This window comes from Branchiostoma lanceolatum, chromosome 3 (assembly GCF_035083965.1).
Source record: "Branchiostoma lanceolatum isolate klBraLanc5 chromosome 3, klBraLanc5.hap2, whole genome shotgun sequence".
Classification (NCBI taxonomy): Eukaryota; Metazoa; Chordata; class Leptocardii; order Amphioxiformes; family Branchiostomatidae; genus Branchiostoma; species Branchiostoma lanceolatum.
In genome coordinates this window covers 29,018,915-29,030,835 of record NC_089724.1, presented here as the reverse complement: position 1 = coordinate 29,030,835, position 11,921 = coordinate 29,018,915, and the positions used below count along the sequence as shown (strand labels likewise).

The 11,921-nt window shown below is 41.1% G+C and overlaps 1 protein-coding gene across 1 annotated transcript; it reads left to right on the top strand.

Moving 5' to 3' along the window:
- The first annotated feature begins 574 nt into the window (after positions 1–574).
- LOC136431317 (zinc finger protein 98-like) lies at positions 575–4,247 on the top strand. The gene is made up of 2 exons (XM_066422645.1): positions 575–683; positions 2,371–4,247. Exon 2 carries the CDS (start codon positions 2,394–2,396, stop codon positions 3,462–3,464), a length of 1,071 nt encoding a protein of 356 aa, XP_066278742.1. The 5' UTR covers positions 575–683; positions 2,371–2,393; the 3' UTR covers positions 3,465–4,247.
- The last annotated feature ends 7,674 nt before the right edge of the window (positions 4,248–11,921 follow it).

Below are 11,921 nucleotides of genomic sequence, written 5' to 3'. Positions count from 1 at the left end.
AAGCTGCCTAGTACAGGAATTCCAGTACGAAGAAAGTCTCAGTACTGGAGCTCCTGTGCTGACGACCACTTCCGTACTGGTTGTCCATTGCTGACAAAGGAGGCAGTTACATTTGTATATTTGCCACTCACTCACTCACTCACTCACTCACTCACTCACTCACTCACTCACTCACTCACTCGCCCAAACGCACGTACGCACGCACGCACGCACGCACTTCGTCGAGCTCGCTTGCCGGATTGGCTTACCAAGCCCTTACAATAACAAGCAAAACCGCTGTCGCCACGGGTAGTGCTGAAGCCAAGGCGGCCATAGATCCCGGCCCACAGGTCCGACGAAGATGGGACAAGGTAAAGGTGAAGTAAGGAAAGCATGTGATGCATTCTGCTACGCAGAGGTTTCCGTGGTAGCATGGGAGAATGACGAAACTTGGACTGCTGGAAACTACAGAAACCTATGAAAGGTCATCGGATACGCATGTACAACAGATGGGTAATCAGGGAATGAGATTTAACCTCCAACTCAACAATACTTCCGGGTCATAGAATCATGACTTCCTGTCTGTGAAGATACAGTTTTCCTAGCGAACGGACTTTTTGTTCGTCCTTGGAGAAGGAGTCCGCATTTGTTCCGTAGCGAATTCTAGTGATTCAACAGGTGCCTGTGTGTCAACTTAGTTCCAGGTAAGGAGACTTGACTTGTAAATCGGTATTCAGAGGTTTAATAGGGGAAGAATGTGTCATGAATATGAGACACGCCGGAAGTGGATCAGTCTTTTTTTGTGTGTGGCAAACCATAGTGGGAAAAAGCGAAATCATGTAGTAGAAGTAAAGAAAACATGTAATATATCTGGTGATGAGTTGTACTGTTTTGCTGTAAAAAGTTGTGATTTGTCAGGAGCTGGCGATGTGGAAGTAGAAAACGTAAACAGGGTGAGGGTCGGTAGGGGTTATTGGATTTTTGTTACATTGTTGAATTTAAATGGGCAATAAAGACGCTTTGTCGCATTGACTTTTAAAATACCTTCATACAGTGTCTTGAATCAACATTTAGCGATCAGGTTCACAAATGCTGCTTTGGAAAGCACCCAGTTGCCAGTCGTACGTATACTGGAAACCCCTACGTGCGCCCGGCCCCGAAAGTTCGCGCCTTATTTCTCACATCTGGATTCAATGAGGTCAGACGACAGTATGAATTCCACGGGACGGTTCACTAACTATTCCAGTGTCACTCGGGACATCTTAGAACCTACTCTCCGAGCAGAGGTTATGCTTTTGGGGTGTGTTTGCCGGACTTTCTATTTTGCCAGGTTTTCTTGTTTAGTTTTTTAACGAAACGATAACATAAACAAATATGAAAGTCCGACAAAAACGCCTTGAAAGCCCAAGCGTAGGTAGGTATAAGGGGGTGTCTGTATTATGTACAGAATAATGTACAAAACATCGGCAAACATGCTCAAAACAAGCTTGACTGCTACATCTACTTTGAGATTAGTGAAACCATAACGCGAAAGTCATGTTGCTGTATATCTGCATAGGCCATAGCGAAATTTGATTGGTCTGACTCTGAGAAGGACAAAACGTAATGACTGAGTAGTTGGTGTTACATCACTGCAAGTCATCACACTCGTGAAAACAGAGAAATGTTAATACCTCCACAAATATCTTGAAAAGAGAGAAGAAGCATGTGAATTATAGGTTAGAAGAAGCTCAGCATAGTTATCTTCTTATTCTCTAGTATCATTTAGCCCCAGTTGGGCATGGTAATGCCACAAACTTTATTGCCATTAATTCTAATCAATTTGTGTAAAAATAAATAAATAAAGTGTGATTTGTCTTTGGTCGTCTTTTGTGTCTATCTGCATTTATGTAACCTGGATACCAGACCTTTCGCGCGATGCGATGATAAGCCCTTTTGGGCGGGGAAGACCTAGTAGTTGAGCGCTTGGCAGCCGAACTCTGATTTCTATCGCGCATGAGAGCTAATTAGTGGGACGTGTGCTATCTGTGGCGGCGGCGCGAGTTGCTCCTCCGGCCGAGGGATTAGCTCCAGGAGCGCGGTGGTTTGGCACCCAGGCTACATTTATGTGAATACTGCAGAGTGACAGGCTACTGAGGCTAGGATATAAGGCAAAAGTTGTGTAATAGGATACTTGAAGTATCAGAACATTTGTTTGGCTCGGGTCCAATGGTGTTGAGTGAGTGGACATGTTCTGGATTACCCAAGGCTAGTACCACACAGTTATGTCAGGGATAGTTACATCTTGTTTTCTCTAAAAACATTACTCGATTGATAGACGCACCCGACAATGTTGACCAAGAGGACAGGATCGGTCTATTGTCTCTGACACTGTTGATCTTTTACTTACAGGAATTGATCCAGTTATTGTTGAAATGGCAACAACAGACAGCACTCAAGGCTTGGATGACGTCAGGAGAGGAGCAGCAGGGGGTTCTGCCGACAGTGTTTCCACCTGGCAAGGAGAAAGACGTGAGGAGGTTGGGGAGGAGTCCAGTAGGAGAGACAAAGGTCTGAAAGTGTACAGGTGTGAGGAGTGTGGTTGGACGTTTGGTAAGCTGTGTAATCTGAAGACTCACATGCATACTCACACTGGTGAGAAACCATACAGATGTGAGGAGTGCAGCAGGCAGTTCAGTCAGCTTGGAAATCTGAAGACGCACATGCGGACTCACACGGTTGAGAAACCCTACCGGTGTGAGGAGTGCAGCAGTCAGTTTAGTCAGCTGGCTCATCTGAAGAGACACATGCGGACTCACACAGGTCGGAAACCGTACAGATGTGAGGAGTGTAGCAGACAGTTCAGTCAGCTCGATAATATGAAGAGACACAAGCGCACTCACACTGGTGAGAAACTCTACAGATGTGAGGAGTGCAGTAAGCATTTCAGTGAGCTGGATGTACTAAAGAAACACATGCGGACTCACACGGGTGAGAAACCCTACAAGTGTGGGGAATGCAGCAGGCAGTTCAGGGAGCTGGGTGCTCTGAAGAGACACATACGGACTCACACGGGTGAGAAACCCTACAAGTGTGAGGAATGCAGCAGGCAGTTCAGTAGGTTGCATCATCTGAAGACTCACATGCGAACTCACACAGGTGAGAAACCTTATAAGTGTGAGGAGTGCAGAAGGCAATTCAGTGAGCTTCGTGATCTGAAGACTCACATGCCGACTCACATCGGTGAGAAACCTTACAGATGTGAGGAGTGCAGCAGGCAGTTCAGTCGGGCGGGCAATCTGAAGAGACACATAAGTACTCACACAGGGGAGAAACCTTACAGATGTGGGGAGTGCGGCAGGCAGTTCAGTCAGCTGGGTGATCTGAAGAGACACAAGCGCACTCACACAGGGGAGAAACCTTACCGATGTGGGGAATGTAGCAGAAAGTATAGTAGCAAGCAAAACTTGAAGAAACACATGCGGACTCACATGGGAGAAACCTAATAAGTTTGAGGAGTACACCAGGCTAAACTTTGAACGTGGTACATTAAAGAAATACTTGCGGACTCACAAAGGACAAACCTTCTAGGCCAGACCACTTCAGCTAGAAATCAGTTTTAATCCGTTGCTTTCTCGTCGGTTGATATGCAAGCTAACAAAGCTTATTGGTATCGTGGGTGCAGAAGTCACTTCAGGTTTACCATGTTGGTTATATCGAAAATCATACAGATTTGAAAACGGACCAGAGCACTTGTCGAACTTGAAGTCAATGGGGGTGTAGGTTGGAGATGAAGCACACGTGGTGCAGATCGCAAATAAACCGTAAGACTACCACAGATATGTATTTATCTTGTTGGTTTAGCTGTTTTTGTTCTGTTCGTTGGTTCTGTTTCGGTACAAGATTTCTTCGCCAAAAAGAGATTGATATTCTAAAATTTGTTGTAGAAGTACAAGGTTTAAAGTAGTGGAAGTACAAAGTTCAAAGAGGTATTAGGAATTGTTTTCTCTAACAACAGCAATTTTTGTTATGGTAGCATTAGTTTGTATGTTGTACATCATTATTCCGTATAACATTTTGTACTGAAATAGTTAAGTTTAGGTTAGTTTTCTAGTTTAGTCTTACTTGTATTTTTGTCAGAGAATAAGTAAGTAAGTAACTTGTAGAGGCATCTTTTATGTATTCGGTTGGCAGAAGTGCTATAGTGTTTCTTGTATGTATTTGTTGAGTTTTGCCATCTACTTATTAAAGGAGGTCATCGTAACGTAAAATAAAGTAACCAAAGAGAATATTGATATTTTGTTGTCCCATTCAAGAGAGGTCCTCCGATGGAAAGTGAAGACAGACTCCAGTTGTTGTCGTGGCCGAGAAACGATCTTTATTCCAAACTCACATGTTCTCTCCTCTCTATTCCTCGAGCCGGTCTGTCTTGTCTAACATACTGTGTTCCTAATTTTATACGTTTCTCAACATCTTCAAGATTAGTCATAAAGGATGTGGTAAAGGAGTAATAGTCTCAGGGGCAATGGCGAGCCGAGTGCCAACTTGCACAGCCTTGTACAGGATTAGTCATACACATGTCACAGTTCAGATAACTCATAGTGACAGAGTCATTTATGCAAAGAGGTGATAGATGTGGTATTGCAGTACTGTTGTGTTGTGTGAACACGATGTAGCGGATCAACTGGCACTTGAGTGTTTTGTAAACACATCAGCGGAACATTACTATGATGATAATCTTATTGGATAAACATTGACTATAGGGTTAATCTTCTCCACGGCGGACTCAGTCGTTCATTCGGTTTTAGGATCTCGGAAACCACAATGCCTTATGAGACCGTTTACACCTCAGAACGAGTCATTAAAGTTGTTATCATATATCCATTCTGTGTTCCTCAAATTAAGGCCGGCAACAAAAAGCTTAATGTGTTCTTAGTGTGCGATTACAAATAGTGCTCACTTAAGTCTAACGTCTTGGTATAATTACTCACAGGCGGCGTTGCATACTCTAGGCGACCACATGCAGGTTGTATCTATTGATACTATTCTATATAACAAACTGACACATGAGTGAGTCAAGTCCTGTATAATATCGTCATCGTATACATATATTAATATTACACACATTGCTGCTGTTCCCCTACCCCTACCCCTTCCTCTACTTCCTTATTCAAAATCGTGTCTGCTGTCCAATCTCTCAACTAATATTCCACTCTACCTGGAGACAATTCAGCAGAGAATAACTACGATCATAGTTCTTCCACACAAGCGGTTCCGTCAAAAACAAAACAAAAAATGGCGGCCATATTGGTTTGTACCATGTGCTCAGTTGTGGGGTTGTCAAGTAATATCAATGAGTAACATCCTTACCGAATTTTGATACATTTATTTCTATTGTTTTTGTTTTCTATCATTATTTATTTATTTATTCATCTTTCGGGTAGTCCCTTCACCTGACTTCGCAGCTGATTTCCAAGGGAGCCCTTGAAATTATACTAAATTCACTTAGCACTGTGCTTATAGATGTCTGTCTATACCAGCATATTTCTCATAGATGAAATGTTTAAAAAAAAACACCCTCTCATTTATTGGTAACGTTCGAACAACTGATCAGTACATGGACATTAGTGACATGTCAAATGGGGTCAGTATGGGAAAATAATGAAACGTAAATGAAGCCTCCGGATTGGTCAACGACATTTGGCCATATGATGATATTATTTACTTTACAGATGATCGTTGCAACTTTATGATCTTGGGCACTGCATAGAAATCCAGAAACTGTACCTTTGGGGTCCGTGTGATATTATTTAGAAGGTACAGAAGACCCAGAAGCCACGGCATTCTGTGTTCCTCAAATTAAGGCCGGCAACAAAAAGCTTAATGTGTTCTTAGTGTGCGATTACAAATAGTGCTCACTTAAGTCTAACGTCTTGGTATAATTACTCACAGGCGGCGTTGCATACTCTAGGCGACCACATGCAGGTTGTATTTATTGATACTGTTCTATATAACACAAGCCGACGTTTATACATCCAATTCGCATTTTGTGAGTGAATAAGCTCTTGATATCACAGTAGCTTGGTATTTTGAAAACGTTTGAAATACATATCTGACTTTGCCTCCGATCTATCAGATGAAACACCAACAATAACCAATGACCTTGTTGCTGGTATGATTTTGTGTGTACACATATCAAACTATATATGGTTGCAGCATATACAACAAAGCCTGGCGCTTCACATAAAATGTAATTACTACCGATTGAAAGTTTTTGCTCTCCATCGGTAATGTTATCAGATATGTTATTCTCTGGCACTGTCAGTGTGTGAGTCAGCAGTTGAGCACTCGAAAAGATAGGTCATTAACTTAAGGTGACAAGTGACGGAATGAATAGACACAGCATTGTTAAAACGATAAAACCCAAGTCATTATCCCGACTATGCATTGTTTAAACATACAATAAAATACGTTCCTACTATGCACATCTAGTAGACGAAAAAATTATGTTGCTAGCTTAATAAAAAACGGTACATCATAAGTTAAGCATGCATTAGGACGAGATCAGGGACAAAGGCTATTGTTTGATCTAGACTTGGTTTTCGTTGCTGCTTCTCTTCCAACGTGAGAACATCCTTAGCAGACGTGTCTTTGCGGCCTCCGTAAGAGTCTTTGTCTGAAGCAAAGTGTGATAAAAATGTTTGATTATGAAATTTAAAAAAATGGTAATTAGTTTTTAGGCAAGAAGAAAAATACTAAGCAAATATTTTACACATATACATCAAATCTGTCTCAAACAATTTCTGAACATTTAAGCTTTTAAAACGTTTCTTGCAAACCCGAGTATCCCTTTGGTGAACAACTGTTTTTGTCATTATCGTATCGCTGAATCTAAATTTCCAACATTCCATGTTACCGGTAGAAAATTATGTCATGAACACAATCCTCTTACATATGCATTCGCCTTTTTCACATCTTGTGCGCAGGTGTAGATGAATTCACCAATCAACACGATGAGAGCCAACGCCATGCCCCCATACACCAGCACAAACACGCCCACCATGTCTTGTAGTCCGATCACAGAGGACTCCAGCACAGTCTGGTCTTTACCGGAACACTCTTGACTCTTGATCCTAGATAAGAAGTAAAAGAAATCTATGTGATTTTCCTGCTGTACCCTACTTGTCTGCTCTAACTAGTCCTCAGGCCAGAAACTTAACAGCAGCTGTATGTAAAAACCAAGCATAAGGTGGCCAAAGTCAAGAAATGAAATTTTCTTAGATTTTGTGTGGTGGTAGGGCCTTGTCCCAAACCTACAAAAATGGGAAATTTTAGGTCGGTGGTTACCAGTTGCCATGTTTTTAAAAATGGCGGACTTTCGCCTCTCTCTCACTCAAAATGGACCATCTTTGGCCTACTGTAACGCCCACAAATGAACAGAAATTCTGTTGCCTCTAACATATTTAATTATCCATATCTTAACAGGTAAATGGCGTATAGTTTTGCTCGATATGTTTTGGCAGTGAGGTGCAACGAACGTTTAAAGATGACCTGTTTTGTAAAATTTCAAAATTGACAAAAACCCATTTTTTGACGTTTTTAGCAAGCAATATCTCCTTGAAGGGCACTTAAAATTGGTGGATTTTTCGGTACAGCTCCAGCTTAGATTTTTATGAACATCATATTAAAAATAAAGTTTGGGTTCTCAATGGGGCGGGCCACAGTGACCCAAAGACTAAGCCATTTTTTCCATTGTAGCAGAATTGCAACAACAGAATTGTAGGGGAAATAAACATGTGCAACTTGATGATTGAGATAAAATGGACTTTTCTTTAATTTTTTATTCTGCAAGAAACCTGCGTGGCACTTACAAAAGTATTTTGTAACAGTTGACTGCTGGTTGCCATGGCAACGGCCATCTTTGTTCTTAATGGTGGATGTTCACATTGTTGTAGGAAGAAAACATCCATAGCTTGGCTATATATGCAAAGAAAATGAAACCTGCTGGTTTTCATGTAACAAAGAAACCTACCTATCACTTAGGAAAATAGATTTCATCAGGACCGACAGCTGTTTACCATGGTAACAGCCATTGGCCAGCTTTCAAAAGTTCAAAATTGGTTCCTCAGGATTGGTAAGTTGGAAATTGAGATAAAAAGGACTTTTCTAATCTTCTTATGCTGCAAAGAACCTATCTGGCACTTCAAAAAATGTTCAACAGTTCATGGTTTGTTGCCTTGACAACGGCCACTTTTAATGACGGATGTTCACATGGTGAATGTCATAGTTATGCGCACAGTAAAACTCTTGTATTTGATCTTCTGCAACCAATGACAAAAAAGGGGAGTAGTAGGATGCTTTTCATCTGATATGATACATCCAGATGCAGAGACAGTTGTTTTTAAGATTGTTTATACAATTTGAGAATTATAATGGGTAGACCATCATAAGATTGAAGACCATATGGTAATTTTAACCAATAGAACTTTCACTCAGACCATTCAGGATTGCTCCAAAAAACAAAGTCAATGAACTGGAGCTTTAGAAGGGCTTTGTATTTGTGTCAGGGACTATATCTTGATCTGACTATTCATTGCTGATGTAGTTAAGATTTCTTTTCATAGAATTATTCCTATATTACTGCATACGTGTTTTATGCATTGTGTAACAATGAAGCTGTCCCGTAATCGAGGGACTTAGCCTTGCGAACAAAACTTGTATATCCAATATTCGAGGACCTCAGGGATGAGTGTCTTCAGAATTTCTTACGTGTATCATATCAACAATATAGAAACTAAAAGCCTCTGATTTAAGAAAAGCCTATTGCAGCTACAGTTTGAGCTGCAGTAAAAAGCTGTATCTAAAATTAGTACATATATAGAAAGTATTTCCCTTTTCAGAACATTTTGAAGAAGTTCTCAACCAGCCCAATCCAACAGGACCCCCCTTAGATGATGAAAATGATGATGATGATGAGGATGATGGAAGTGTAGAAGAACTTGATATAAACTGCAATGCTATAACAGAAGAAGAGATTGAAAGAGCAGTAAAGAAACTGAAGAATAACAAAGCCCCAGGAGAAGATGGTATACATCCGGAAATGCTCAAGCAAGGTGGCAAAGCCCTGTACCAGATGTTATTAGTACTGTGTAACAACATTTGAAAGAGGAGACCCTACCTAACGATTGGAAAATAGGGACAATAATTCCTCTGCCTAAGAAAGGTGACCTCAGCAACTGTTCAAACTGGAGAGGAATTACACTACTTTCCCTCCCAAGTAAAGTACTTAGTATAGTTATTCTGAATAGAATCAAGGATGAAATGAACAAGAAAATAAGAGAGCAACAATATGGGTTCAGACTAGGAAGATCATGTGTCGACGCCATCTTCACCTTGAGAAGAGCAGTTGAGAAAAGCCTTGAATTCAACACACCCCTACTATTACATTTCATAGACTTTCAGAAAGCGTTTGACAGTATAAACAGAGTTAACATGTGGCACATACTGAAAACATACGGGATCCCTGATAAGATTATCAGCGTACTGAAAGCTATATACAAGGACACCAGCTGCATAGTCCGCGTTGGAAGTCAAAACACAGACAAGTTTGAAGTACATACAGGAGTTCGGCAAGGGTGTATTCTATCACCACTCCTCTTCATAACCACCATAGACTGAATCCACCATAGACTGGGTCCTGAGAAAGGTGGAAAGGAACAGATGTGGAATACAGGTAAAAGGGACTGAAGACCTCCTGTTTGATCAAGACTTTGCGGACGACATCGCCCTCATAGAAAACAGCGAAGATGGGCTACAACAGGCCACAGATGTTACCAGGGAAACAGCAGGGAGAGTCGGACTGAAATTCAACGTAAAAAAATGCGAAGTCATGGGCATCAACACAGCCGCTCCACCAGTCATCAAAATTGAGGATACAGCTGTTAAAGTGACAGACGCATTTACATACTTAGGCAGCACAATCACAGCAAATGGACATAGTCACAATGAAATCATGACAAGAATCGGGAAAGCCAGCTCAGCCTTTGGAAAAAATAAAAAGTGCTGAAGACTGGAGTGCTGAGCCTACAGAACAAAATAAGGATCTATCAAGCAATAGTACTGTCAATACTGCTGTATGGGAGCGAAACTTGGCAGGTGTATGCAGCTGACCAAAAGCGACTGAATGCCTTCCACACAAGATGTCTCAGAAAAATACTAGGCATCTCATACAGGGACAGAGTAACAAACAAAGAAGTCTACCGCAGAACAAGCCAAAGAGTAGTGGCAGACATGGTGAGAGAAAGAAGATTAAGATGGCTAGGCCATGTCCTGCGGATGGAAGGAAACAGAACAGCAAAGAAGATCCTAGACTGGAAACCACCCGGTGGAAGAAGAAGCAGAGGAAGGCCTAGACTAACCTGGAAAGCAAACGTGGAGAAAGATCTTGAGGCAGTTGGCAGCTCCTGGTATAGGGCAGTGAGGGAGTCGCAGCAACGTGACAGGTGGAGAAGGACGGCCCGATGTGCCTCAAAGGCACGGGAGGAACTAAGGTGCTAAGGTAATTTCCCTTTTCACCTAGTACGGAGAAGTCACAAAACTATCCAAAGATTAAGCTAAAAGTAAAATGCATCGAAGGCAGTTCATCCATGCGTGCGCACAATAGTCTCCAGTGGATGTACGTAGGAGGTCAGGAACGGGCAAATAGAAGTGTTCCGCAAAGTTCCTTAGTTCTTTTATCTTTATCAATGTTTTCTCGTCTACGGTATGATACCACATCACATATGCGGAGTACTGATAACCCCCAAGCAGAGCCTTTGTCGTTATGTACCACATAGTGAATACACAAAATTATTGAGTAAGGAACTTAGCGATTGAAGTCAGCTTAATTCCATTTCAAGTGTCCTTGTAACCCCATGCAGTGCCCTCATTAAGAATTCTAATTACTGTTAGCATTTTTGGCATCTATCCGTGGTTTTCACACAGCGACACAAAAATGGCGAAAGCTCACACCGTCGTGAGACGTGATCACCTGATTTATCATCAGTCCCAAAACACGAGATATCCCCATAAAGACCCACAAGTCACCGCTCCTGCTATGTGTGTCCCAATTAACTACTGACTCAGCAGATGTTCCTCTCTCCAGATGACGGGAGAAAAAGTCCCTTAAAAATGACTAACATGTAGCGACATTTAAAACTCTGCTTTCATTGGTTCTGATAAACCCCTAGTACACCCTCTTCAATGCTTGATCTTGAACTTTTGGTCTATGAAACTCTGAAAACCATGCTATATGGAAATATAAAACTAATATCCATATCTTCATTAAACTCATCTGGGTATCCATCGCAATCTCAGCAATTTTTAACCATAGATTTTTCCATTTTTTTAGGGTCTCCGTTTGATTTCTCTTTTTTTTCAAAAAGGAAAAAAAAGTCAGCTACACCGACTATCAATTTATAAACATTACACTAAACTCTTTTTTATCATTCTTTCCTTGATGCTATCAAGTTCTGCATTTAAAAAAAAAAAAAAGAAAAAAAAAAGAGATGCAGAACTAACAAAAAAAAAAAACTAAACTAAACTCTTTTTTACTATTCTTTCCTTGATGCTACCAAGTTCTGCACCACCCCTTTAAATAAATGAAATCTTCCTTGGTGACGGGGACACCCCCGCCCAAAGCCCCGGCCTAACCTCAATGCTAATTATTTTATAATTACATGCCTAGATCTAGATAAAGTAATTACAAATGTCGACTTATATTTTGTAAAAATAGACAGTTGCAATCCTTAGGAGTCAATTTTGAACCTTTGAAAGCTAGCCAATGGCTGTTACCATGGTAACCAGCTGTCGGTCCTGACGAAATATATTTCCCTAAGTGATAGGTAGGTTTCTTTGTTGCATGAATACCAGCAGGTTTCATATTCTTTACATATATAGCCAAGCAATAGATGTTTTCTTCCTAC